The sequence below is a fragment of the Condylostylus longicornis genome, unplaced genomic scaffold, assembly GCF_029603195.1.
Source record: "Condylostylus longicornis isolate FDR11 unplaced genomic scaffold, ASM2960319v2 ptg000081l, whole genome shotgun sequence".
NCBI classification, from domain to species: Eukaryota; Metazoa; Arthropoda; class Insecta; order Diptera; family Dolichopodidae; genus Condylostylus; species Condylostylus longicornis.
Window position 1 is genome coordinate 2,474,510 of NW_026578049.1, and position 27,377 is coordinate 2,501,886.

At 23.7% G+C, this 27,377-nt stretch overlaps 7 protein-coding genes across 14 annotated transcripts; 2 read left to right on the forward strand and 5 right to left on the reverse strand.

Moving 5' to 3' along the window:
- Positions 1–439: 439 nt before the first annotated feature.
- Positions 440–12,430, reverse strand: LOC129613206 (uncharacterized). Of its 5 annotated transcripts, none has more exons than XM_055527178.1 (6): positions 8,722–9,022; positions 8,092–8,291; positions 6,482–6,659; positions 5,928–6,132; positions 1,741–1,822; positions 658–781 (listed from the first exon to the last, which is right to left on the reverse strand). In XM_055527178.1, exons 1-5 carry the CDS (start codon positions 8,912–8,914, stop codon positions 1,786–1,788), a joined length of 813 nt encoding a protein of 270 aa, XP_055383153.1. In that variant the 5' UTR covers positions 8,915–9,022; the 3' UTR covers positions 658–781; positions 1,741–1,785. The 5 variants fall into 5 exon arrangements, with proteins under 5 accessions (XP_055383152.1, XP_055383153.1, XP_055383155.1 ...); XM_055527180.1 differs by lacking the exons at positions 658–781; positions 1,741–1,822 and adding exons at positions 2,686–3,282; positions 12,402–12,430 and having other exon boundaries at positions 8,722–8,897; XM_055527179.1 differs by lacking the exons at positions 658–781; positions 1,741–1,822 and adding exons at positions 2,686–3,282; positions 9,078–9,272 and having other exon boundaries at positions 8,722–8,897.
- LOC129613205 (serine--tRNA ligase, mitochondrial) lies at positions 11,900–14,133 on the reverse strand. Its single transcript, XM_055527175.1, has 4 exons — positions 13,387–14,133; positions 13,159–13,334; positions 12,707–13,076; positions 11,900–12,650 (listed from the first exon to the last, which is right to left on the reverse strand). Exons 1-4 carry the CDS (start codon positions 13,984–13,986, stop codon positions 12,522–12,524), a joined length of 1,275 nt encoding a protein of 424 aa, XP_055383150.1. The 5' UTR covers positions 13,987–14,133; the 3' UTR covers positions 11,900–12,521.
- A 480-nt stretch (positions 14,134–14,613) lies between these two features.
- On the forward strand, positions 14,614–16,282 carry LOC129613240 (osteopetrosis-associated transmembrane protein 1-like). Its single transcript, XM_055527224.1, has 5 exons — positions 14,614–14,912; positions 15,087–15,378; positions 15,442–15,644; positions 15,708–15,906; positions 15,970–16,282. The coding sequence occupies exons 1-5, from the start codon at positions 14,841–14,843 to the stop codon at positions 16,161–16,163; spliced, it is 960 nt and encodes a 319-aa protein (XP_055383199.1). The 5' UTR covers positions 14,614–14,840; the 3' UTR covers positions 16,164–16,282.
- A 1,131-nt stretch (positions 16,283–17,413) lies between these two features.
- Positions 17,414–18,954, forward strand: LOC129613128 (osteopetrosis-associated transmembrane protein 1-like). The gene is made up of 6 exons (XM_055527074.1): positions 17,414–17,564; positions 17,627–17,921; positions 18,021–18,229; positions 18,332–18,500; positions 18,575–18,722; positions 18,788–18,954. The coding sequence occupies exons 1-5, from the start codon at positions 17,517–17,519 to the stop codon at positions 18,592–18,594; spliced, it is 741 nt and encodes a 246-aa protein (XP_055383049.1). The 5' UTR covers positions 17,414–17,516; the 3' UTR covers positions 18,595–18,722; positions 18,788–18,954.
- Positions 18,955–20,015: 1,061 nt separating this feature from the next.
- Positions 20,016–23,106, reverse strand: LOC129613126 (F-box/LRR-repeat protein 2-like). Of its 4 annotated transcripts, none has more exons than XM_055527072.1 (5): positions 22,798–23,105; positions 22,407–22,554; positions 22,131–22,295; positions 21,237–21,865; positions 20,016–21,178 (listed from the first exon to the last, which is right to left on the reverse strand). In XM_055527072.1, the coding sequence occupies exons 4-5, from the start codon at positions 21,841–21,843 to the stop codon at positions 20,190–20,192; spliced, it is 1,596 nt and encodes a 531-aa protein (XP_055383047.1). In that variant the 5' UTR covers positions 21,844–21,865; positions 22,131–22,295; positions 22,407–22,554; positions 22,798–23,105; the 3' UTR covers positions 20,016–20,189. The 4 variants fall into 4 exon arrangements, with proteins under 4 accessions (XP_055383047.1, XP_055383046.1, XP_055383045.1 ...); XM_055527071.1 differs by having other exon boundaries at positions 21,237–21,995; positions 22,798–23,104; XM_055527070.1 differs by having other exon boundaries at positions 21,237–22,075; positions 22,798–23,104.
- On the reverse strand, positions 22,096–22,926 carry LOC129613306 (ribonuclease P protein subunit p40-like). The gene is made up of 3 exons (XM_055527307.1): positions 22,798–22,926; positions 22,407–22,554; positions 22,096–22,295 (listed from the first exon to the last, which is right to left on the reverse strand). The coding sequence occupies exons 1-3, from the start codon at positions 22,924–22,926 to the stop codon at positions 22,096–22,098; spliced, it is 477 nt and encodes a 158-aa protein (XP_055383282.1).
- A 2,301-nt stretch (positions 23,107–25,407) lies between the features above and the next one.
- On the reverse strand, positions 25,408–26,304 carry LOC129613307 (uncharacterized; the record flags this gene model as incomplete). The annotated part of the gene is made up of 2 exons (XM_055527308.1): positions 25,408–25,845; positions 26,236–26,304. Coding segments are annotated over 2 exons (507 nt in total), but the record flags the coding sequence as incomplete, so codon positions are not given.
- Between the last annotated feature and the right edge of the window lie 1,073 nt (positions 26,305–27,377).

Sequence of the window (27,377 nt, forward strand, 5' to 3'; positions counted from 1 at the left end):
AAAGCCGGAAAATTTAGTTTTTATTAAATTATATTTAAGATATTAAAGAATTTTTTAATAATATTCTGATTTATTCTTGAATCAAACTGAGATATGAGTTCAATGGTGAAGAAAATAAAAGTTCAAAAAATTATTCCATGGGTTTACAAGCAACTGAGGTATAGTATAAGCCAAAAGGGAAACTATTACAATATTCAATAATCGAATGTACTTACTTATATTTTTTATGGCGTTTTCATTATTGTGGAAAACAAAAAAGAAAAAACAACATGTACATGTAAAATATAGTTTTTCATCTTCATATAAAAGTACATATTTTTAATTAAACATAATAAATATAAATTACATATTAATATTCGAAAATAATTAAAAAAAAAAAACAGGAATAAAAACAAAAATAAGGTAGGTATTCGTTTTCAATAAATAAATTTAAGTACCTATAAACAATTAAAATTAGTTAATTTAAAAAGCATTATTATTTTAATTATATGACAGCGTGCTTTGGTGAATATTAAGAAATATTTTTGTTTCATGTTTTATATTTAAAACAGTAAAAGTATTCAAATTACTAATTTATGATACATTTTCTTTTTTCTTTGTTCCAAATTTTATAATAATATGTACATACATAAATTTTTGTGGTTTTCATATTATATAAAAAATCCTTATTAATTTTTAATTGAATGCTACATGAATAGGAGATTGACTTTTTCGTGGCCAAGAGGGCTCTTTTGCTTCGTTTACATCACGATATGTTGTAACAACATGACCCGATGCATAGCTAAAAAAACAAAACAAATAATAGCGAATTTTAAAATTTTGTTTTTTTTTTTGAGTTTTAATTTATTTTGTTTTTAATTGAAAAAATTTTCACTTTATCAATTTTTTTTCTTTTTAATTCTCACAATAATATTAATTTACTTTATTTTAGCATTATACATCAGGTTATATTATTTCAAAAGAAGTGCACACTTTATAGTACCACACTATAAAATACCAATTTAATCCAATTTCAAAAATCATTTTGCACCTATTCTTATGTAATTGAGTACACTAGAAATGCTTTTTGCTATAAAAAAATTATTTTATATTTTAAAATTCATACTTTTTTTTTATAAGTTTTTCTCAATTGAAATGTTAAATTTTGAATCTTCAAACTATGAATATTATTTGAGTATTTTATGCAGTTTTTGCCTTATATCGTAAAATGAAATAATTAAAAGTGAAGTTCACAACGAAATTCTTAAAATGGAATTCTCTCTGAAATTCTTAAAATGGAATTAAATACGCTGTCAAACTTTAGCCAATCACATTTTTTAAAGAAATGAAATAGAAATAAAAATAATTTTCACTAATAAGTAAAAGGAAGTAACAACAAGCCTGGATATTATTCGAAGTTGTTAATTTTTTATATTGGCTAAAAATTTTCCAACTAGGTCTTTATATCTGAAGTTAGATTATCGAAAGTCCATCTTAATTCTACTTTGACAATATTGCCAACAGAACATGAAAAGAAATTGCCATTTATTAATGACACAAGCATTAATAAAATATTATTAAAAATAGATGTAGAAATTGAAATTTATTACTCAATTTTTTTTTTTTTTGAAAGTTAAATAATTATTGTTTTAAGAGAACACAACAAAGAAAAAACGTGATCTGTGCTATTTATTTGGAGAAAAAAAAATGATAATAAAACAAAATTAGGTAAATAAATAAATTGCTTTGTTCAATACTTACTTTTCTCCTTATAAAAAATCTAATTTTTTAATTTACTGATCTTGGTTAGTTCCACATAAACGGATTGAAATAATTGTTATAGCTAATTAATAAAAAACAAAAGGAAAAAAAAACAAACAAAAATTGCTTAAAACACAAATTTATTAAATTAATAGACTCTATATTATATCATATGCGATTTTTAAATAAAATTTTGTAATAATTTATAAGTTTTGTTTTAAAATGTTTTGGTTAGAAATTTTTTTAGTTGTTTTATGAATGATTAATAATTACTGATTTTGGTATCGAAATATGATGTCAAAAAAAAAAGAAAAATTGTTATTGATATTCGAACTAATTAAAAGTATGTACATACTTTTATAAAATGTTAGCCATAATATATGATAATAGTTTCTATGATTGTATATATACGCTATAACAGTTAGTGTTAATGAAAAGCAACAAAATAAATGTCATTTAAAATATTGCTGAAAAATCGAAAATTACAAATTTCTGGAATAGAAATTGTTGAGTTGATTTTAAAATTGCCAGTAATATGCTGTTCATATATAATAGATTTTCGTAAACGCAATAATTCAAAAAAATAAACTACGAAATGCAATAATGCGAAAACATAAAGTTATGATTATACAATATACTTTTAATTATTTTTTAAAATCAAAACAGTTCATATGCTCTTACCGCGCTATACTAATTTTTAATGTTGTTGAAAAAATTATTAACACAAATATAGAACAGTTCTCGCTATATGCGATTGCGAATCGCGATATATAGCGAGAACTGCGTTAATGAAAAGGCCGGTAATTTAGCTTACAAGTTGTATAGCTGCTGGATTATGTATATTTACTTTGATATATAGGAAATTGCCAGTAGTATAGTGATATAACCTGTCCTTTAGGCAATTTTTTTTTGTATAACATTTCGTACATATGTACATACTTTATATAATATTTTGATATAGCTAGCTAGCTATGCAGCTAGGCACACAATTTTCATTTTTTTGACATCATTTCGATTTAAATAAAAAATTAAAAAGTATGAAAAAAAAAATGTTTTTTTTTTTTTCAAATTTGTTTTGTTTTCAAATACTATTTGAATGGCACATTATTTTTGTATTATTGTATATAAATAACAATATTTGAAATGAAATGAAAAATAAATTATTTTAATAAAATAAAGAGAAAATAAATTTTTTAATGTTACAATTTTTCTTAGTATTGTTTTTTTTCTGTTCTTTTATTTCTTGAGAATTGAATTAAAAATTATAAAAATAAAAAATTATTCAATAGATTGAAAACAATAGCTTGTTCTATATTGCCTACGCGTTTTATTCTATTTTCTTTTTTTTTTCTAATTTTAATTCTTATTCTTTTTTTGTGTTTTTTTTGTTATTTTATAATTTTATATTATATTCTTTTCTTATTATTTTATTTTACTGGCTTAATAATTTTGCGTGCTGGAGGTGGAATTTTACAAAAACCAGCAGCATCAAATACCGGAAGTAATTCTCTTACACGCCCTGGTATCGTACCATCCATAAGTCTAAAGAAGTAGAAAAATTATTACAAATAAAAAAAAAAGAGCAAAAAACAAAAAAAAATATCAAAGACAAACGACAAAACAATAATAATAACTAAAAACAATTTAATAAATAAATAAATGCAAATAAATCAAAAATACATTGATGATCACAATAATTATATAATTGTGTATAACAGAAATCGTATGCATGTACATATATGACATTAGAAAAGAAAATAAAGAAAAGTTTTGAAAATTAAAAAATAAAAACAAATAAAATGAAACAAAATCATATTTTAAATTAATAACAATAATAAAAAAAGGAAATATATAAAAAAAAAATTGCAAACAAACAGTTAAAAAATTGAAAAACAAAAATAAAAAAATAATGCAAATTTATTATTTACAGTAAACAATATTGAAATTTTAAAGTATGTAATGAAATGCATAAAAATTCTTAGTGATGCCGGTAACCTACAACAATATTTTATTATTTTTTAATTTATTTGTTGTAGTTAAATAAAATTAATTTATTATTTAAGGTTTTATTACATATTTATTGCTTCTTATTATTTTTATATGAATAATATTAAAACTGAGGACTTGTACCTCAATGAAGTTATAACATCAATTTGACTTATTGAACAACACAATTTTATTTGCTGAATAAGTCAAATTGACATATTAAGATTGGAGATTTTCGATAATTCGAACATGCATTGAATGAATATTCTAAATTAAATTTTAGAAGTATTTTCCCACACATATTTATAAATCTACAGAAATTGAATATTTTACTTTTGCAAATTTGTTATATACTCAAGTAAATTTTCAATATTGAAACACTTTCTATAATTTATAACATTTTTACAGTATAGTTAGAAAGATATTTGAATATTCCTTTTAGAACTTTATGCAGAACTGTCATTTTTCAAACATGCTATTACTGCAGATTTTACAGTTTGAATTTACCGAACGTTATTTATATATTAAGACCTAAGCTAGAACAGAATTATCCAAAATCCCCAATCGCGTTATTGTAAGCATGTCGCTTCGATTTGATATATTTGTTTCTGAACTTGATTTCTTTAGCATTGTTTTATACTTTTGTTCTTTATTATTTTTTTTTCTGAATACATAATGGCTTTGTAAATATATATGTATATATTTAATATAGGTTCTAATTCTATACTGAATTGAAACTCAAAAATTCCCTATTAAGTAATCAGGTTTCGATATTTGTTCATTTAATATTATCTATTATTTAAGAAAATTTAAATAGTTTGAAATTTACAGCAACAACAATTATTATTTAAAATTAAATTAACAACAACAATCTACAACAACAATTATTATTTTATAACTAATATTAAAATTAACATTTTTAATATTGGAAACAAACGTAGAATATAAAAAAAAATATTTCATTTACCTGAATATAATCTAATTTACAATGTACTTTATTCAGCAACTAGAATTGTATTAGTTAAATAAGGTTAACGTTAGATCTACATTTCGGAAGATGAGTTTAAACATATTTATAATTAAATCTACATTTTACGTAATGAGTTTGTGCGTATTACAATATTTAAGTTCCATAACGCAGTAATAGAGCTGCGGTTACATTTAGCAATTTATTAATAAACTGAATGAGATTTAAAAACTGCAGTATGAAAAAAATATTCTAATTGAAAAATATTTTGTGTTGTGTTAAAATTTGTGCGGATATTTTAAATTCCAATAAATGCCCTATAGTATTAAGTTATTCATATACTTTAATTTACTAGAAATAAACATATTTTATATATAAACATACAATATATATACCACGTATATAAAGCTATATCTGCTGTGTTTTAGTTAAAATAATTCTTTTATTCTGAAATTTTTTGCTATATACTTTAAATGTTTTCATAAAAATAAAAGTGCTGCTTAGGAAAAGTGCTGTACAGTGAAAATTGGTACTTGTATTTAAAATACTAAATTCTGTTGGGAAGCACTTTTCTGTTTAGTTTTACCTATTAAAACGTCGATGTTTGGTAAAAAATCAATATAACTTTGTCATAAATAAATAGCAGATGAAGCTTATACACTTGGAATATATAGGGGCGTTTGTCTAAATGAAAATTAACCTATAATTATTAAAATTCAATTGATCAATAAATCAATTTGATGTTGTATTTGCATTTTGGTTGACGCCTATATGTACACACGAAAATATTTATTTTTTTATCCTGTACAAAATTTAATTAAATTAAATTAATAGTAATCTTAAATTGTATTTTATCATTTTTTAATAATTTTTATATTAAAACTATTAATTTTTTTTTCCGTGATATTAAAATTGCTTTAATACTGTATTGTTTCCCTATTCAACAATTACATACTTCATTTTTAAGCTGAATTGTATAGCAATACAATATTACTGCAATTCGAAAGTCAAGAAGATCCTTAATTAAAATTTTTCTATTGTGCAATTCTATTCAATATTAAATTATTGAAAAATTATTTTTGTTTTAATTAAAATATATTATAAAATTTATTAACACATAATATAATTGTATGTACATAACAAAATGTTAATTATGTTGGTAATATTATTAAATTTATGAGTACATTTTATGTAACATACAATTAGAGAATTGGGTTATATGTTTATACTTTACCTTCGTTTATAAACAATTTTACCAGCAGTAACTGGTAAATTTGCATCAGTTGGAAAGAATGTTGCATCATAAAAGTTCAATCCATTTTGTAATAGTATATTGAATTCATCCAATGATGCCAAAGTAACTCGAATTAGTGGTGGTGGAGCTTCTTTATTTGTCAAAGACTCGCCTGGTTTTGGATCTTTAACAGGTGTTGCTGTTCCTAAACATGTAAAAATATATATATGTATTAAAATATATATATGTATGTATTAAAAAACTGAAGTTAAAACTATTTAAAATTTTTTTGGATTTTAACTTTTCATTTTAGTTTGAAAACAAGAATTTCTTAAAAATTTGCATTGTAACGACTTGAAGAAGAGCGGTAATAGTACATAAAAGCGAAATAAAATTTTTATATGCATACAAGTGGATAATTTATAATATGGATATTGTTATCCATATGATATGGCTATTTTTTGAAAGAACAAAAGTAAAACTACATAGTTTTACTTTTTGTATTTTAGTACTTATATGTTTACTATTTAACATATAGTTATACATTTACTTACCATCTTCATTAACCGTTTGATCCTTTTTATGTGCTACATTAGATACAACCAAACGTACAACTTCAACAACCGAATTAAATTTATAAAGTGCATGACGAATATCTTCAACTGGAATATCTTCTGGCACATCTAACACATAAAGTGTAAATGTTTTTTGTGGTCGACATGGTACAGCAACCTATTTAAAGTATAACATTTAAAAATTATTATATGTAAATATATTTTTTAGAAATATTTATATTTGAAAATTTGTTGAAGTTATTTTTGTGTTTAAAATGCAAAGATTTCCTATTAGTATGTATATATTATATATGTATATATCCAATTTTAATATTTATATTATTGATAAAATTGTATTATACAATATTACAGGTGTATTATAAAGAAATTATTATACTGTTAGATATAATATTATGTAAATTAAATAGGTGAATACATAGTACGTAAATGAATATAAAATACATGTACATACATATGTATATATATAATATATAAATATATGTACATAATATATTCATTTTGAAGTTTTATGAGAATGTTCAAATATACGTATTTTGTTTGTAAAAATGTACAAAAATTTAAGAGTATGAAAAATAGATGAAATGGAAAATATTTATATATATGTATGTACATACTATGTAAATCCTTCATGTTTGTACTATGAAAATCGAAAGTGTCCCTGACATTGAAATTACATTAATATTATGTCAATGCATAATTTACAGTAATTAGCGCTAGTTGCAGTTATAATGTCAGGGTATATAATTAACTAAATTTTAAATAAATACGTGCAATTATATTTCTTATTTTGAATTCTTACTTTTGAGCACAATAATTACCGTTATACAAAGGACAAACATCTGAATAAATGCAAACATAATGTCAGCTAATTTATTTAGCAAATAAAATATATGACATACAAAGCATTTTTAAAAATTCAATTTTCAAATATAGGATTTGGTCGAAATTTTTATTATTATTTGTGGAAAAATTTAATATTCAAATTTAAAGAAATTTAGAAATTTTATAAAATGAATAGTGTTAATACGATAGAAAACACCTTATACGATAGATTTTGGTGATCTCACGTACATTTATATAAAATACTTGGTCAAAATTTGAAAATAACATTCAGATTTTTGATAATTATTCTATTTAATCTATTTAATAAAATAGTTTGAAAACATTTGAATTTTACATTTTCCTTCAAATTTCAAAAACATTTAACCAAATCAAAAATGAAAATTTTAAAAATGTAATTAAAAATAATCTGAAACGATTGGTTGATCTGATAAGTATTATTGTATCAGTTGTTTCTCAAAATTAATTCCAACATTACTGAATCAGTTTTATTTTTTTTTAATTCCCATTATTCCTAATGCAATTTCAATGTCATTTGTTTTTTATTATTGTTCTTAGTTTATACATGTACATATGTATATAAATATAATTCTATGTGGAAAACTTCTTGTATATACAAAGAATAATTTATACTAAATTTCAATTTGTAAGAAATATTTTTGTGCATTAAAAATATTTTTTAAATTGATATAAAATATGTATTCTGAGAATTTTATTATTTTTGATATTAATTTTTTTTTTATATTTACTTTTTTATAAAATCTAGCTCCGGTTACTTTATGGAAACCTTTTTTAAATACAGCCTGATAATCATCTGGATGAGAAAATTTAAATAATATTCCAGTTGCAGTTTTTGTTAAACTGAAACATCCTTTGAAACTCATTTTCTCACATATTAGAGCGGCCCTTTCCATAGATAATTCATATGATGGTGTTAATAAGAATGCACCTTTTTATATTTATCAATTATCATTGTTCAAATTGTAGATGCAATTATTTTATTGAATAATTTTTTTTTAAATATGCAATTATTTTGAACAAATTTTTTTCGCGTTTTATTTTTTTTTTTGGTGAAAAATAAGGTTAATTATATGTCATAAAAATTGGACATAATTCCATCAAGGATATTGAAAATAAAGTAGATTGAAAAGAAGAAGAAGAAAAACAAAAAACCAAATTAAATAATTTTTTTTTTTTATAATTTTTAATCACCTGACAATTATTTTCCATCATGTTGGGTAAATTATCACAACAATCGTTATGTATAACATTATCATTATTAATTTTATTGCAATTTTCACAACATGAAGAATTTTCGGTGATCTCGTTATTTTTTATTTTTTTTCTATTAGTTTTATTTTCAATAAATTCTTTATTACCTTTGGCCAAAAATGTTTCTGAATCTGAGATTTCAGAGTCATTATCATGCCATCTTTCATTATTTTTATTAGCTGATGTTGATGACATTTTCTTTTTTGTTGTTTTCTCTAATAATTTTTTTGATAGATTTTGATGAAATTCGTTAAGATTTTTTTCTTGTTCAACGTCTGACGCGCTGCCAATGTACGACATTTTTTTTATTTTTTTTTTTTATTAAATCCTTAATTATTTTTATTATTAAAATTTTGTATATATTTTTTTTTATTTAAATATATTTATTATATGAATATATATGTATTTGAATTTTTTAAAATTTAGAAAAAAATTTAGAAATTAAAAAAAAAACCAAATTTACCTAATTAAATTAAATTGTTATATGTATATGAAAAAATTGATTCAACCAATTAATGTAATTATAGTTACACCGCGTATACTTTTATTTATTTATATTTTATATTATTTTTTTTAAATAATAATTAAAACAAAACGTATGCGTTTACAGTTTAACGAGTGAAAAAAAATTTTAATCCGGTCGTAATGAAATTGTAGATTATTTTCTACCGCGATTTAAAATTACTTTGAAATCGATTTCATTTGATCATAATCTTTTTATAGTTTTTTTTCCGGTCCAAAATTTTATAACTATATATTTATATAATAACTATTACTATAAATATTAAAAAATTTGTATACTTGTAACTGTATAATTCGTATTATGTAAGTCAGTAGGTATTTATATATATATATACATATATAAATATGACAACTTAAAATAATTCTAATAATAATAATTTGTCTTTCAAATTGTAATTCTTTCGTTTTCATTTTGAAAAGAATAGAGAAGAAGACCAAAAATTATGAATTCTTTCTTCAAAAAAAAAAAAAAAAATAAAAAATAAAATGTCTGTATGTGGAAAACAATACAAAATTATCATCGCTTGATTTATTTTTTATACAGCAAATAATACATGATACATTTATTTTGCACATTATATATATCTAAATACATATATTTTACATAAATTTCAACTTCAGACAATTTTAGTAAAATTGAATTTCAAATGTATATAAACATCTATAGTATGCTTGTACATACTGTTACCATGTCAGTAACCGTTTTAAAAACATTAACTAACTTTCTCGATATTGTATTTTCATTTTTAAAATTTGGGAAATTCATTGTTAATCATCTTTAAATTTATATATGTACATATATTATCGTATCAGTACACAGAAACAGTTAAGGATATAAATCACATACCTACATTGCATATAACATTGTAATCACTACATAATTCAGCAATGTATACTAATAACCTGATACTAATACGATATTACTGCAGTATCAGATACAAGAACATTGGGTAGCTTAACTACAATTACGAGAATCATTAAGTAATATCGAAAATTGTCGCAAAAAGTTCGATATTATTATTGTAAACATAAATTTATTGAAATTTTTAGCATGAATATTATTATCACTTATTTCAAAATTTTAGATTTGATATTCAAAATAAGCCGGCCCAATATACATAGATATGTTTTAGCTCACAAATGGAGTATGTATATATTATAGGTCTTTTTTTCATTTTAGAAATTTATATTTAAGGTGAGTAGGCATTATGGAACTTTAGGTGCACTTGTGTAATGTAAGTATATTAAAGTATAAATAAATTCATAAAATTTATTTGTTTGGTTTTTCGAAACCTTTTTTGTAATCAGATATTTATTTTGGTACCTAAGTATGCACGTTCATGTTATTTTTTTGTGAAAACGTTAGGGAATCTTTCGATTTGACAAAAATTTGCTTAATAAAAAAAATTTTACGTAATTTGGAATCTTTTTTTAAACTTTCTAAAGATTTTTTCCTTAAATGCAGACCAAACACCAATTTGATTTCTTTGTCTAACTTTATCAAGATTAACGATTTTTTTTCCATTGATACAACTAAGTGAAAATTTTTAGTGGTTTTTGTAACAGAATCAAGTAGGATAGCTTATCTCTTATGACGTCATTTTATGAAATTGTATTAAATTTCATTTTTTATCAAAATTTTTAAATTTATGCTCAATTATTTTATATTTAAAACAGAAATTATAGCTATAATTTTTTTAAATGTTTTATTCGGCAAATTTATCTACTATATGCATAAATTGTATGTATTCAACGTAATAATATTATATATTATGATTGTACATAGAATCTAGAACATAAATACATATTAATATTATTTAATATTCACATTAAATTTAATAATTGTATTTGATCATACATTTTTATAAAAGAATATAATATGAAATAGAATTGAAGGCGTTCAATTCGCAATAATGATATAATGTATACACAAATGTATAATAAATTATAAATCATACATATATTATAATACATATGTATTTATATTAACAATAAAAATAAAAATTAAGAATAAATGAATTTATCATTCATTTCTTCTTGTTTTGTGTAAAAATATCGAATTATTTTACCATTTTTGTCAAATGAATGGATATTATGTAGTTAATTTTGACCTCTTAAAAATTACATAAGTTGCTAAGAATAATATTGGAAAATATTTAATTTTGATCATTTTTTTTATGAGTTTTTTATAGTGAAATGAAATATATTTGCGAATGTGTTCAATTGTAAAAATTTTTTCTTAATCACTTTCTTTTACAAAATGTTTTTGTATTTTAAGTAACAAAAATTAAATTAGTTAAATTCATTTACAAATTTCAATTTGAACCTTTTATTTTTTTTTAACTTTGATGATAATTGGTTTAAAGATAGAAAGCGCAAGTAAGGTTAGATTTTGTGAAATTTTAAAGTAGTAGTTTTAAATTATTTTTTTCTGAAAAAACCAAAATTTTACAATTGCATGAGATTAACTTCATGTTTTGGACACGTTAACTGACGGCCGAAATCAAGTTATTTGTTTCCCTATGTTATTTTTTTTCAGGGTGCTTGAAATCTATGACTTATATTGACCATTCGGCATTATATAAGTTTTTATATACAAAATTCTATAAATAGAGTACATATTCCAAAATTAAATGTCAATAAAAATTTATTTTTATAGAAATTTTTTTTTATAATTTGTAGAAAATTTTCGTTAATTTCCAAGACACCTATGCATTGCTAACTAAAATTATTTAATACTAATTAATTTTTATTATAGAATTATTTTACATTGTCAGGGTAAGTATTACATAAATAATTAAATAATACGAAAATGTTATAAATAATTAAAAACCTTGAACTTAACCGTACAAAGCCAAGGTAGTTTGAATGTAGGTGTTTAATTACATTCCTAAGCAAACAAAATATTATGAAGAAAACAGTTTTTGCTGTGAGTTATATCTGAAATCATCTAGAATCTAGATAAATATATAATAAAACTAATGACGTTTTATTTAATACATTCGCTAAAGTTTTGTAGACGATTAATATTTTTTCAGTCACCAACAATGTTTGATTCGGAAGGACCTTATTATTGTTCCGAGAAATAATATTGTTCCCAGAATAATGTTGTTCCCAGAAATAATATTTTGGTTTGATCATTAAGGCACAACTTAATGATAAAAGATCTTGTCTTTTTGATACGAAAATTAAATTACCAAAATTTCAAATTAAATTTTTATTTAATTATATATTATGTGCAAAAATATTGATTAGAAATTCTTACACATATTATTTTGCAGAATGTAAAAAAGTTTTGTTCTTCATTTATTTTTCGGATGTCACATTTTTTGAACGAACCAAGAATAGAAATTTGCATCATGACGATTTTTTTTATAAACTCTGTTTAGCTTGTGTTAGGCCAATCGATTTGTTTAACTAGTTTTAATTCAGGAACCTTCAAATTCTTACATATTTCATTTTTATTTAAATATATCTGCAACTCCTTCGGAATTTGGACGCTTCCTTCTTTGTTCTGAAATAAAATATAGCAATTCTATTAATTATCTTAATTTAACTAAATATATATACTTGATGAGTCTCTAACAAGGCGATCAATAATCTCGGAACAGCACATGCTGTACCATTAACTGTGTGAACGTATTCTAATGTATTATCTTTTCTTTTGTAATGAATTCCAAGTCTTTTGGCTTGGTAATCAGTACAATTACTACAACTAGAAATCTCCCCCCATATTTTTCGCCCAGGCAACCAAGCTTCAATGTCATATTTTCTATATGCTGGAGCACCAAGTTCACTAGGGGGCATGTCTAATAATTTGAAGTGAATACCTAATTTAGCGAATAATTCAATTTGAATATTTTTGAATAAATTTAAAATATTATCGGATTGATCTTTGGAACAAACTGAAAACATTTCCACTTTAGTGAATTGATGAACCCTTCGAATAAAATTTATTGCGTTATTATATAATGTATTACAAGGGTATGAATTTGTTAAATTAAAGCATATACATATTTTACCTATAAATTCCTTTCTCTTCTTGAAGGCCAGATGTTTCAGCTCGAAAGCACCTACTTACTGAGGCCAATTTAATTGGTAAATCTTCCTCTTTCAATATTTTATCTTTAAAATATCCTGCCAAAGCCATTTCAGATGTTCCTGATAAGCATTTCTCCAATGAATTCAACCTGTACACCTAAATGATAATAGTTTTGAAATCTAAGATTAATTAAATATTTGATACGGACTTGGGTTCTTTTTCCAACTGTTTGCATTCCGCAACCCTCAATGATATGTGATGGCAAAACATCTGGCACAGATATTATATTAAAATTTTTACTCTTAAGGTAATTTGTAGCGAATCGAATTAAAGCGTGTTCTATTTCAGCTAAAGAATCTATAAGGTAATAACTTTTATGACCTGTAAAATTTCCCAAGTGTTCCGTTCTTAAAATTCTCATTTTCTTCGCGATCTCTGAGAATTCTTTAGTTTTAATTACTTCTTCATTAGGCATTTTGTTAAATTGGGCTATTTCCTTTGGTTCATTTTTGTAGTTAAGGCAATCTGCATGAGTTTGGTTCGGTAATTTCCATAATTCTGACTTCAATTCTAGCATCAGCCTCTCTTTTTCACCTTCGTCAGCATTTTGTAGTTTCTTTAACAAAGATTTTATTAATTCCAAGTCTCCTGTTGTTTTTCGTAATTTAATATTATTTTCAATTGCTGTGAAATCATAATTATCTAATGAACTAAGTGGAGGTAAAAATTCTTTAATAAGCTGATGAACTTTGGCTGTTAAGGGTTTTAAAATTTTTTTTTTGGATGGTAATAATAAAAAATTCAACATTTTAAATCTTTCGAAAATTTCTAATTCTAAGTATCATTTCGATTGACATAATTTGTTTTAATAAACCAAACTTTTATTTTTTAAAAATAAACTCAACCTTAAAACTAAAATAAAGCAAACAACTTTCCATCTGCTACTATACCTCTTTGTCAATGTCATCCATTTGACTTAATTTAGTTCAATTTAAAATTTAGAGATGGGATATATAAAAATTTCTAAGTATTTAGTTAATTAAAAAACAGGTAACACTTTTGAATAGTAAACAAACGAATGAAAAATATTATAATAAAAAAAATATCATGCTATTACAGCAATTAGAAAAAAGAAAACTGATAATAAATAGAAGCTATTATTGAAATTCGAAACAAAAAAAATAAGTAACATACTTTACATTTGTTTTTGATACTTAAGTAATAAATTTAAAAATACGAATTATTGCGAAGACTTCATTATTTTCTATTGCTAAATAGCATTTGTATCACACTATCACTGTGCAGTTCCCTGAGGGATATTTTAAAGAAAAAAAAGTGTGTTACAAATTTCCCTTTCCAAAACTTGTAGAAATTGATAGGAAAAAATGTTTGCAATTACCATCACCTTCTAATGATTGCAGCTGACAATTGAATGGAGCGAATATTAAACATCATTATTTGGTAAAGCCCCTCCAATCATAACATTAATTTTAAAGCATTTCAAAAATTCAAAACTTATGTAGTCTAGACTAGAGGTATATAGTTATCGGTTAGAAAGCAAAGGACTTATATTTTTGTTATCCTGTGGTTCAACGATTGCAAATTATCAGTTCTGTAAAAACATATTTTGCTCTTACTTCTTTGGGTTTTAAAAATATTTAAATGGCTAAAGTGGCTACTATGATGCGGTATACTGTGTTTTTTATTGCTTTCGGATTGCTTATAGAAATTAAGGTAACGATTTCATATGTTAGTTTTTTACAAATTTTGAGTAGGTATATCTCTTTTTTATAGTTTCATTAATTATACTTGATTCTACATAATAGAATTGCACATATTTTTTATATAGCCTTCCTTTTAAAACGAGAGAAGTAAAGATTTACTCTATATTATTTTTTTACTTTCAAGGCTTTAGAGCTCAAGAAGAATAAAAATTGTAAGGATAGATTACATGAATATTCAAATTCCTTGCATCAATTTTTGGATTGTTCCATTAGAAATGCCGTGCCAGTGCACTTATGTTTTAATTGCACGAATCTGTATCAAGAGTGGACGGTAGCTTTTGATATTTTTATGAATGCGGTCGAAAACATTACTGGTGTAAAATGCAGCGAGGAATATATAGACCAAAATCAGTTAAATATTGTTTTGAAAAATCATGAGTATTTTTCGAATTTATGGATAGAAGCTGGCTGTTTTGGTAAGATACTCAAAAATTCAGATTCACTTGATAAGTAATGTTATAAGAATTTAACATTTTTAGATTGTTTTAGTAACGGTTACCAAAACATATCAGAAGAAACTATCAATATAATAAAACAAATAGATGACTTTCAACATTGTGTGGTTAAAAATAAATCTGAACCATGCAAAAATTGTCAAACTTATTATGGAAAATTGAATTTTTATTATAATAAGGTTTTTATACAAAACAATAAAAATATTTGTTATGATGTTCTTGATACAGTAAGTTTAATATTATTTCATGTCTATTATTTTATTTGAAAGTAATTTTTTTTATATATACAGCTGAATCGTACACGTTTGTTATGGGCGAAAACTTTAAAATGTGGTGTTAATCTAAAAGATGCAGATTTTGGATCTTTTGCTGCTGCGGTTACCTTTACAGGTTTTTTTCCGGCAGTATTATTTTACTTTCTGTCGTATTATTTCACGAAACGTAATCAAATTCAAACAACAGAAGATAATCAAACCATTATAGATCGAGGTAGAATTTTTAATGATAAAAAACCTATGTATTATGTACCTATTAAATTTAATAAATTTTTAGGGATCGAAGAAAATGAACAAGATTCCCTAAGAAGTGAAGAATCATCGCAAGAGGAAGAAGGAGCAGTTGGAACTGCAATGGTAACAACCAGAGAAGCTCCCGATGGATTTGATGACATAGAATATGTCAAAAGCAAGGCTACAAAAAAAGATGAAACTTACCTAGAGTCTGTGGATTTGTTACTTAACAACTAATAAATAAGACATGGTGGAACGGATTCTTCCCTTTCAAAACTTTTGTTTTTATGACAAAAACTTTCAAAGATTAATTTAATACTAAATTAAGACTAAATAAAAATTACTTTATAATACAATTATTCAGCTTGTTAACAAGAAGTTTGGGAAAGTGATATAATCAGCGTACAATTTTTTTATTAAAACCTTTTTTCGTGTCCTATTACATTTATGTCTTATTATTTGGATTTTTTTTTTGTTGATTCCTTAAGTATTGAATAAGTTGAACATGTAATAATCAGGTAGAATATGATTAACATTAAATCAAAACTACCAGCTACTGTTTTTTTTTTTCAATATATTTATGTACATTGTACAGCAAGACCTTTCATCTCATTTCCATTATTATTAATTTTAATCGAACAATTTCAAGAAATTGTGTTCTTGTTATTAAGTTTGATAAAATTTAAATAAAATTAAAAGAGGTTTCGAGAATGTGGAAAGTCATTACAATTCCGTTTTCCAAAAACATGTATCATTTTTTAGGGCAATATGAAAAATTTCTCATATGAAACACTTTCATAGATACCATTTTGACTGACGTAATAATTTGTACGTATATGCATTATTTAAATTTTTCACATTAACAGCTGATGTTCTTTCAGCTGGTTGATACCGACATAATTAGTGGTGTTGCCGTGGTCGCCTTTTCGTTTCTTACATAATGGCAAATTTTATTTTATTAAAATTTTTAAGGTTTTTATACATTTATATACATACAGAGCTCACAATGTTAACGAGAAAGAGCACCATTGCTAAAATAAAAAAATAATGTTTTAAAACTACATGTAGATTTATATTGTTTTTTTTTATGTGATATATATATTTTTTAATACATATATATTTACATGAACAAGCAACTACGTTATATATATACGGAATGATCCTTCAATATCCAAGTACGTAAATGGTTTTGTTTTTGGATTGAATGTTTAAGTTGTAAAACTTATTTTCAATATCTTAACCAATTTGATCATTGATTTGGTTTTTAATTTAATTAGGAAAATTTAATTCGTTTAAGTTTTCATATTAGTGATTTGACAAAAGGTTTTATTAATCGAAATTTTTATAAAATTTTTCAAGTTTCTATGGTTCAATAATCACCCGGTAGTTTATTTTCTCCCAATAATGATTATGTAGTATGTATGCTTTGTACCTTGTACAGCCCTGCAAATGTTTTGTTTTTAGTAATGAGTAATTTTTTATCAAAAATGAATTATCTTTTAGTCACTGATTATTTTACTAAATGACAATTAACTTATAAATACTAAACAAAGAAATAATTTAAATATTACGTATACATACTATGTTAAAATGTTTTTAAAAATTTTGTTTTTTGAGATTTTACTCTTAAATGTGAAGGTAAATTTTTGTAAATGTATAAATATTGTACCTATTTTCTTTAAGAAGACATTTATTTCTAGAGATTTTTCGCGGAACCAAATTCTTGTGCTGAGTTGTTAAACGTATATGGCGATACTTTGGAAAATTTCCTCAGATGTTCAATGCATAACGCAGTACCAGTGACGTTCTGTTTTAACTGTGCTTCATATTACCAGAATTTGACGGAAAATTTTGATGCATTAATGAAAGCTGAATTTAAAGAGGCTAATAAAACTGTAAAATGTCGAGAAAAATATATCGACCAAGATCGTTTAAATGTGATTTTAGATAATCATAATCACTTTGAAAACTTATGGAACAAAGCTGCTTGTTTTGGTAAAGTTATTTGAAAAAAAAGAGTTAACTATTTTTATACATTTAGAGAAGTTACATTCTTATGTACATCACAAATTATATTTATATACATTTTTTTAGGATGCTTTTTAGATAATACTACAACTAACTCAAATGAAACCAAAATTATGTTTAAGAAATTAGATGATTTGAAAAATTGTATTAGTAGTCACTGGGATTCAAATGTATGCGAAAATTGTGCGGCAGATTATGATAAAGCAAACTTTTATTATAATGAAGAATTTGTGAAAAAACATAAAGATCACATATGCTTTGATATTCGGGACGATGTAAGTTAAAATTTAAGCAGGTATCATTCGCAATAACAAAAAAATGCCTTTTACAACAAGATATTTCAAATTAAATCCGAACATATGTGTATTTCGTTTTAGATGAATCGAACACGATCCCTCTGGTCGAAGACATTAAAGTGTTGTAAAAGAGAAGCAGATTTTACAACTTTTGCTGTGATAGCTAGTGTTTTTACATGCCTTCCCTTAATATTTTACATATTTTCTTATTTTTTCACAAAATATTTTGAGAATTTGTCATTGCAATCACGTAAGTGTTCTTTCTTAAATAAAATTTTTTTTGTAAACCTAAATGCAACAACTATCCTACTCTAATACTTCAAGAAACTGGGCACAGATTTTAAAAATATCAGAAGAGTATTGAAAGAGATGGTCGTAATTAAAATATGCATACGAAGCATGTAGCTACTAAAAAATTTACAAAAATTTTTGAGATGTTTTCAAATGCCCTGGTTAAAACAAATACGTAAATGTAAAAAATTATACAATATTTTTTTTTATAAAAAAAAATGTTATTTCTTTATTTTATTTGAACAGGTATTTTTATGCAACAAAAATTTTCCATCGCTGTAAAATACTAATAAATAATCATTATCACCATTGTGTGTGTAACAATGGTCAGTATTATAAAAATTGCATGGTGATTCGTGAAATCCATTTATATTTAAAGCAATCCATTTCACATTTTCTTTTGTATCCAATATATTTCTAGATAAAAAAGTAGGTTTTTGTTAATATTTTTGTAGGAAAAATCTATTGTTATTTGTATGAATGTATATAAAATTAAGATAGAAGAAATCATATTATATTTATTGTAAACAAAATTTATTAACTAATATACATATACATATATATTTTACGATATGTACATATAAAACTATTTGTCGCTTTGTTTTTAATATTTTCGAAATTCCTCAAAGGCCATATTTAAACATTAGATTGCCTCCTTTGCTTTCGTTTTAAAAAAAAATAAAATTTTTTTTTTGTATGATTCGCTTTTTTCTCCACAATAGAGAAAGATTGAAAGTTTTAGAAATAGTTTCTAGTAAAATAATTTTAACTTTAATATTTTAAATAAATTAAATGAGTCAAGAAGTGTTTCACACAAATTGTTTTTTTCCTTATAATGAGAACACTTATATGTATTTAAAATTAAACAAAATTAACAAAATTAAAAAATTCCAAATATTTTTTAAACTTAATATTGAATTAGAAGGTATGTATATACATACATATGTATGTATTTTAATTTCTGTAATTTTGTTTAAATAACAATTACCTTATTATTTGTACCATATTCCATATAGACCCGCTTTCAAAATATCCCTTACAATTGATAGCTTTGATACTAGGAATATTTTCGGTTTCATCATTAAATATGTTAGATAGTTCCTGTGTGTTGATGTCGTCACAAGCCATAATAACCATACTAAGGCATTCAATGAAATCTTGTATGGTTAAATCGCTTTTATCAATTGTGTCTATTGAAAATTTTGGAAACTTTAAGTTAACTTTATTACGTACTCTAATTTTTGGTTGAACGAATTCCATTTGTCTGCCTAAATCATGAAAATATTTTGCTAACGAGGATCTACATATATTATTTTGAGGAGGCTCCCACGTAATGTACATTTTTATATTAATTTCTTGAAAAACTTCGTTAGATAAAGCTAATTTGATTCTCTGGTAAGATTTTTTATTAAATTGTATAGTTTTTAAATCAATTTCGATAACTGAAATAAAATCAAAAAAGACAGTGTTAAGTAAATATGCAAACAAATTTAATAAATAAATTTTATTAAGCGTTTTCAATTATAATTTGTCACTACAAAATATAAAAATTAAAATTTTCTGCTAAACATAAAAAAATTTCCATTAAACATTCTTTTCAGTTATAATTTTTAGTTTAGGCTTTAATTTAGTAGTATTTTCTAATGTTTTATATATTTTCTTCTCTAATCTGGGGTTTCCACGTTGAGGGTCTTGTGTCTATGTTATAATTTCGTATTTTTAAAAATATTCTAAAATTTTCTAGTTCTTGTTCTTGAACCCTAGTCCAACTTTCCATTTCATTTAAAACTTTTAAATTTTCACAGGTTTCAAGTAATTTGTAAGCTGTTGAAACAGTTAAGCCAGTTGAATAAATTATATGCAATTCTTCTAAATATTCCATTGGGTTGTTAGCTAAAATTTTATCAAAAATTTCATCATTTGTCGGCACCATTGTACCAATATGAATAAATTTGATTTTAAAACAGTTCATTAAAAGAAATTCTAAATGTTGCAAGGTGCATGATGCAGCTATGGTTAGATTTTTCAAATTCATAAATGGGGGAACTTGTTTCCTGAAATATTTCAGAGGCCCGTCTATTAGTTCACAATTATAAATTATTAACGTATTTAAATCAGGACAATATTGGCTAATACACATTAGAGCGTTAATGTCGATTTCTTCAACATGTTCCAAATGTAAATATGTTAAATTACAGCCCTTAACTTCTAAAACATCACGTACATGATCCTGGAAAAAATTACATGAAAGTAATCTTAAATCACTTAATTTATTTATTGCAATTAATCCCATTAAATCATTTAGAAGTGGATTATGAAATAAACAAACTAATTCAATATCTGGACACCATTTAGCCAAAAGTTTTATATGCTTAGAAACAACATAGTGACTTTCAAATACTTTTAATTTAATTATTGGTTTTTCATCTAAATTTTCATAAGTCATATCGATATATTCTAGGCATGTTCCAATTGCATCATAACGTCCAATATTTTCCAGTTGAGGCATTTTAGTTAAAAGTCTGATATAACCCTCAATTGTTATTGAAGTGCGATAAAGTTGCACTTTCTTTAAATGATGTAATTCCAAAAGATATTTTATACTGTTATTTCCAATCATTTTAGATGACGAAATATCTACAACATAGTAAAAATTATTTGAAATATTTGAAAAAAAAAGAGCATATTTTTTTACCCAAAACTTGAATTCTTGGGCAAGAGGTCTCCAAAATTTTCAAAATATTGTCCGTGCAATCATAAGTTAAAATTAAAGTATGCAGATTTTTCATATCAACTATTCCATTTAATACAATAGGTTCCATATCTTCTGTTTTCCAACCACCAGATAAAGTTGACAAATTCAAGTAAACTAAACCGGGTAGGTCTTTAAGTCTCATGTAAAACAAGTGTCGCATCATTTTTGGCATTTCTTCAAAATTAAGAAAGTGTAAATGTGGTGATATTATTATTTGACCCAAAGAAACGGCTACATTTACGTGAATCAAGAATTCACTCATCGATGCATGCATTTTTAATTTCCTTTTAATATTATCAATAAGTATAGGTAATTTTTTAAAAACGACTTTACTTAAATTGTCGAACAAATAGCAGGGTATGTTGTATAAAAATAGCTTGTGTATCATATTAACACTTTCCTTTAGGTATTCGGAACTTTTTTGTGCATCTGTTCTTGCCACCCAAGCTATTTTCGTCATTAAATTTTGCCCTGTTTTGCATAACCAAACAATAACCGCATTCATAGCCAAATTTTGCAGTGTATCCGGTTGTTTTAATTTTGCCATATTAAATAGAATACTTTTTAACCTATAAAAAATTCTCTATTCAAATAAGTTTTTAAATTGTTGAAGTTTAACATATAATCGCCACTATGGTTGTAATAAAGAATTTTTCCAATTTATTTTAGTTTCAACGTCCACAAAAAAGTATCAGGTAACTATCCCGGAACCATTTTAATTATAATTATATAGGAACATAATCATTCCCATTGTAATAACGAAAAAAATTTTGTATCAACTATAAATATACCTATCTACCTAATGTTTAAAAATTGATATTTCTTTATATTTACCGAAACGATCTTTCCTTCTTGTAAAACTGCTATGAACTCGACCGTCAAGTCCTATTGATTGATATAAATCTTTATTTATTATTAAAATCAATTTTCCGTCTGGTCTTACAGCAAAAATATCATCAATTTCATTGAATTCGACCAAGTTTAGAGCGGTGAACTTTCCTAATTAAAATTGCGTTGTTTACTTAAATTTTTTTTGGTACAACAATAACTTGTTACACAATTATTGTACATGCTATATCTATGTATATAAATAGGTTTTAGTGGACGTACCTCTTTTTACAAATGCCTCTATAAAGTCCTTCCTAATTAAATCGGTAAGTTTTATATCGTTTACTATATAGTAAAATGATCCATTTAAATGAGATAAAATTTTTTCTGGTATATTATCTGAATTCTCTTCGGCTATTACAACTGAAAACTGAATATAAATTTTTTTTTTTTAAATCTAATATTTTATAAATATGAAATTTCAGTGAAAAGTTTGAGTTATTTTTGGATTTGTAAAAATCTAATGGACAAGCGCATTCACTATCATTTTGACAATTGTATATTTTGGTGCTAAATTGGTTTATTTTTTTTTTAATTTTATGGAAAACATTGCTTAAAAAAAGTTCATACTATTCTTGCTTTAAATTTGTTTCTTAAGCAATTTTTTACTTACAGTTTGATTAAATGGATGTTTACAAATAAGTTTTTCTAAGAATTGATCCGATTTTTTTGATAAACGGCCGATTTCCAAAAACATATTATTTTTTGGATAATCAAATTTCCAAACCTCAGGACATAACATAGTTTAATGATTTTCAAATTATAACTATAATTATGAAGTTTTCTACAATCACACGTTTTAGGTAATAAAAAATTACAATGTAAATAAAACCCAAATGATATTTCCGTTTACAGATTCGAGGTAAAGGTAAATCAGAAGGCTTCTGATTTTTGTTTTGACATACCAAGTATACTTTTGTTTTGACTTTGACATACAAAAAGTAAAAAATTGAAAAATCGAATTTAAAGTATAAGTATTACCGTTGCGTAAAAATAAAAAATTTTCTACAAATTTCGTTGCGTCATTAGTTTTTGTCGTTTTGTGTTAGTTTGATTTTATGTGAAGATTTTCATTTTTCCATCCTCGTGTATCACAATTTAATTCATTGCAATTATGCGACGTATTCATATTTAAAATTAATTATAAAATTTTGTACTTTTTTTAGCACTTTTCCAAAAAAATTTTTGAAAAAAGTGCTTATTAGTTTCACTCTGTCCGTCCGTCCGTCCGTCCGTCCGTGGACACTTTTTTTGTTTACAAAACTTCTACACCCTTCAAGATAGAAAGCTGAAATTTAATACGTACATAGATCTTCACTAGAAACTTATTTCCGTAGAACAAAATTTTTACCTATCTCCCCCCCTCTGGAAGTTATACCCCCCCAAAACCCTAAAAATGGCCTTTTTTAAATATTTGTTGCAATGAAACCATAACCATTTTTGAAATTTTGTAAACGCAGAAAGGCGGTGGCTTGCTTCCCCTAGCGCGATATACTATAGTTAAACTTTAGAAAAACAAAATGGCCGTTCAAATTTACCGTTATCTAAAGTCCTTTTTTTCCAAATTTTTGATGTCGTTTTTCTTCTAGACCCCAGCCTGTAGAAGCTTGAAATTTTAGGAGCTTTTAGACATTAACAAATAGTTCATTTCGTTAGAAAAAAATTTTTTTCCATCTCCACCCCCTCTCAAGTTATCACCTCTTGAAATTCGTAAAATTTGAATTTTTGACACCTTATATTTCCGAAACCGCAAGCTTTTCCAAATTTTTATAAACGCAAAAAGCTAACGGTAAATTCCATGAAATTAAAAAATATAATTATTTTTCTTAACTCACACAATTAACCCTTAAAATCGAGCATTATGTTAACCCCTTTTTTGCTTTATTTCAAAGACTGCATATATGCGTCATCGTAAATATATGCAATCCTAGAAATAGTTTTGTATATGAATGAAAATAATTTTAATAGTGTGATAGCTATACATAGACTGTATTTAAAAGCAGAATTTTCACTTGTTGAAGGGAAAAGTGCTACAATACAAACCATTGGTTTGACCCAACTCTATTTTAAATCAAAATTTATAGATGTTCGTACATAAAATAAGTTCTGGTAAAATCACTTCAAAATGCGGTGAAAACCAATTTTTTTTGACGTTAAGAAGTTGAAAAGTAAATAAAATTATTTTATTTTAAAATGTGATATGATACACGTTACCACGCGGATTTTACTTTATTTAGTTTTTTATATTTCGTTCACCATAATTTTGAATTTAAAAATTATTTCATTTTCCGTTGACATAGAAAAATTTTTTTATTTACCTTATTATGTCTGTGATTACCAAAACATATACATATATTCGTTTCTATTCATATGAGTAAAATAAAAGGAAAAGTTTTACATGTACATATTAATAATAAGCGGTCTTTTACGTTAACAAGAAATAATAAATACTTATAATATTTTAACAAAATTTTGAAATTTTTTATTTTGAATCAGTTAAGTATGTAGTTTTTTAATATTTACAATTATGTAGTCTACAATTTAAATTAAAGAAAATATTGTATTTTGTGCTGAATTATTCAACAGTTAAATCAAATATTGCTTTCAAAAATTTAGATTTTTTTGATATAATTTCAAGGAAGAGTATTAAAAACGAAATAAACCAAAAATATTCACATATTTCAAAAAGTCCTGCAAAAATTTCAAAATCCATTTTTTTCACAGCATGTAATTCGTATCGATGTGATACAAATATATTTGTAATGTTAACATATTTCTTTGACCAATATGAAATCAATCCACTTGATGACAGTCTGTGCAATATGTTATCAAAAGGATATTTTAAGAAGGAATTTTTTTTAAAAAATATTGTTACTGGGAAATTAAATACTAATTCCGGTATAACATATATAAGACCATTTCTATAGTTTCTGCTATTAAAAAAATCTACTAGCTTTTTTGTATCTAAAACAGAAATTTTTGAGTTTGGTTCAATAATTTTTCTATATAAATATTGCAAATCATCAGTATTGTTAATTAAATTGTATCTATAAAATAAAAAAAAATATGTATGTAATTAATTTTATATTTTTATTATATTGATTTTTATATACTTAAATGGCTTTAAATTTCTCAAAAATTGAATTAAACTCGGTTGAATATAAATATCATCATATTGTTTCAAAGCTTCTTGAAGTGTATTAACATTTTTTTTATTAAATTTTCCTTTCAAAAAATGAAATAATGCTCCTTGATATGCACTATCAATTATTAATGATCCAAATATCCATATTATAATGATTGACCTTGAAAAATTTGATTTTGGTAATTTTGTCATAGAATTACCAAAAAATAAACGTATCATATTAAAATATGGTGATTGGGATTTCGGTTGAAATTTTTTTTTATAAAAATATTTTTTCCAAATATTACGTAATGTAAATAAAATGAAACTGGCACACAATATTCCAATTATCATTCCCCATAGTTTATATTTAAATGGCAAATATAATTTTTCCAGTGGTGTATATGGTTTTGCACTAGGGATGGCAAGAGCTAAAACAGTTTGATCATAATTCATACTAAATGAAAAATATTTCAATCTTAACGATGAATGACCATGCCCTCCAATTGTAAAATCTCCGGCTTCATCTTTTGTAAGCTTATAAAATAATTATTAAATAAAGAGAATGAACTTTTATATATTATGTACATGTATTTTGAAAGTTATATTACTGTCATAATAAATAATGTGAAATAAGGTTTTAATATATGTTTAAGAACTTACATATTTAAAACTTCCAATTGCTGTACCATTTAAAAATACCGTACCACGTATTTTACTATCAATTATATTTATTGTAAAATTAATACGTTTTGATAATTCGTTTATTATTTCAATATCAATTCCATATATATCTTTGCCATTATTATTTACAAAAACATATGGTGGAAAATTAAATAAAATACAATTTAATGGACAACCATTATATTGATGAATTTTTTTTGGAAATACTATTAATTTATTTTCAAAATTTAAATTTTTAAAACGATTTATTAATATTGGAAATACAGAATTACAATAATTTTCAGCATATGGGTAATATGTATATAAATCAATTGTATTTAAATATTTATTTGGTATTAAAATATTGACATTTGTATAAAAATTATTAAAAAAATTACGAAATATTAATTTCATATGATCATTTTTATTTTCATTATTATTATATTCATATGTAAATATTATTATATAATAACCATATGGATTAAATATATCATGTATTAGATAATTTTTTAATATTAAAAAATCATTAATATCTTTTAATAAAAATATTGCATAATTTCGTTCAATAATTTTATTGCCATTATTATTATCATCATTATTATTCTTATTATAATCATATTTTTTTATAATATTATCAATAATTTCAATACGATATGAAAAATTTATTTCAATCTTAATTGAATTTAAAAAAATTTCATTTAAAATTTCACTATGATAAAAATTTTCATTTGAATTATTTTCATTTTTTGAAAATATAAAATTAATTGGTGCAGATTGTTTTATATAAAACTCATAAATAATTTTTAATATTGCATTTGATAATTTTGTTTGTAAATTATCATTTCTAAATTTATTTAAATTTATAATTTTTGAATTATTTCCACCATCAACTAGTATTGAAAATAAAATAATAATTAATAAATATATAAGAAGTTTTCGTAACATTTTTTAAAATAAAACTATAAAGGTAATAAAATATTAATAAAAAATAAACAATTAATTTTATTGTAAAAAAAAATTCATCAATATTTTCAATTGTAATTATCGTTTTTATAAATAGAATTGCAATATATAGGAAAAAATAATATTGCTGGATTAACTTTAATGGCAAATAATTTCATACTAAAATTTTATAAACGAATATCATTTTTTAGTTTCATTAAAAAATTATAGACGTGCTTTTAATAATTGCATGAATTAAAAAATTTTTGTTTCTATATTACAATTCAGTGGTTGTAATATTGGCTAATGATAGTTTGTCCAATTAATATTTAAAGAGTAAAACAATAAAAATTTTTAACATAACATTTTTTTTTGATAATTTTTACGTTTTAATGTTGATAACTTGTGTTACATGAATTTAATAAATAAATTGAATTTCTTAAAATCCAAAAGTCACTGTAAGG

Coding starts and splice junctions, on each gene's coding strand:
- LOC129613206 (XM_055527176.1), bottom strand. CDS start 8,914: ATGTCGTACATTGGCAGCGCGTCAGACGTTGAACAAGAAAAAAATCTT. Junction 6,133..6,481: donor TCAAACGGTTAATGAAGATG/GTAAGTAAATGT, acceptor TTACATGTTTAG/GAACAGCAACACCTGTTAAA. Junction 3,283..5,927: donor AAAATTGTTTATAAACGAAG/GTAAAGTATAAA, acceptor CTACTTCTTTAG/ACTTATGGATGGTACGATAC.
- LOC129613205 (XM_055527175.1), bottom strand. CDS start 13,986: ATGTTGAATTTTTTATTATTACCATCCAAAAAAAAAATTTTAAAACCC. Junction 13,077..13,158: donor GAAGAGAAAGGAATTTATAG/GTAAAATATGTA, acceptor TTTTATTCGAAG/GGTTCATCAATTCACTAAAG. Junction 12,651..12,706: donor CCTTGTTAGAGACTCATCAA/GTATATATATTT, acceptor ATTTTATTTCAG/AACAAAGAAGGAAGCGTCCA.
- LOC129613240 (XM_055527224.1), top strand. CDS start 14,841: ATGGCTAAAGTGGCTACTATGATGCGGTATACTGTGTTTTTTATTGCT. Junction 15,379..15,441: donor GATAGAAGCTGGCTGTTTTG/GTAAGATACTCA, acceptor TAACATTTTTAG/ATTGTTTTAGTAACGGTTAC. Junction 15,645..15,707: donor GTTATGATGTTCTTGATACA/GTAAGTTTAATA, acceptor TTATATATACAG/CTGAATCGTACACGTTTGTT.
- LOC129613128 (XM_055527074.1), top strand. CDS start 17,517: ATGTTTTTAAAAATTTTGTTTTTTGAGATTTTACTCTTAAATGTGAAG. Junction 18,230..18,331: donor GCTTTGATATTCGGGACGAT/GTAAGTTAAAAT, acceptor ATTTCGTTTTAG/ATGAATCGAACACGATCCCT. Junction 18,501..18,574: donor GAATTTGTCATTGCAATCAC/GTAAGTGTTCTT, acceptor TAATACTTCAAG/AAACTGGGCACAGATTTTAA.
- LOC129613126 (XM_055527073.1), bottom strand. CDS start 21,843: ATGGCAAAATTAAAACAACCGGATACACTGCAAAATTTGGCTATGAAT. Junction 21,179..21,236: donor CCCAAGAATTCAAGTTTTGG/GTAAAAAAATAT, acceptor ACTATGTTGTAG/ATATTTCGTCATCTAAAATG.
- LOC129613306 (XM_055527307.1), bottom strand. CDS start 22,926: ATGTTATGTCCTGAGGTTTGGAAATTTGATTATCCAAAAAATAATATG. Junction 22,555..22,797: donor AACATCCATTTAATCAAACT/GTAAGTAAAAAA, acceptor ATTTATATTCAG/TTTTCAGTTGTAATAGCCGA. Junction 22,296..22,406: donor AGAGGCATTTGTAAAAAGAG/GTACGTCCACTA, acceptor AATTTTAATTAG/GAAAGTTCACCGCTCTAAAC.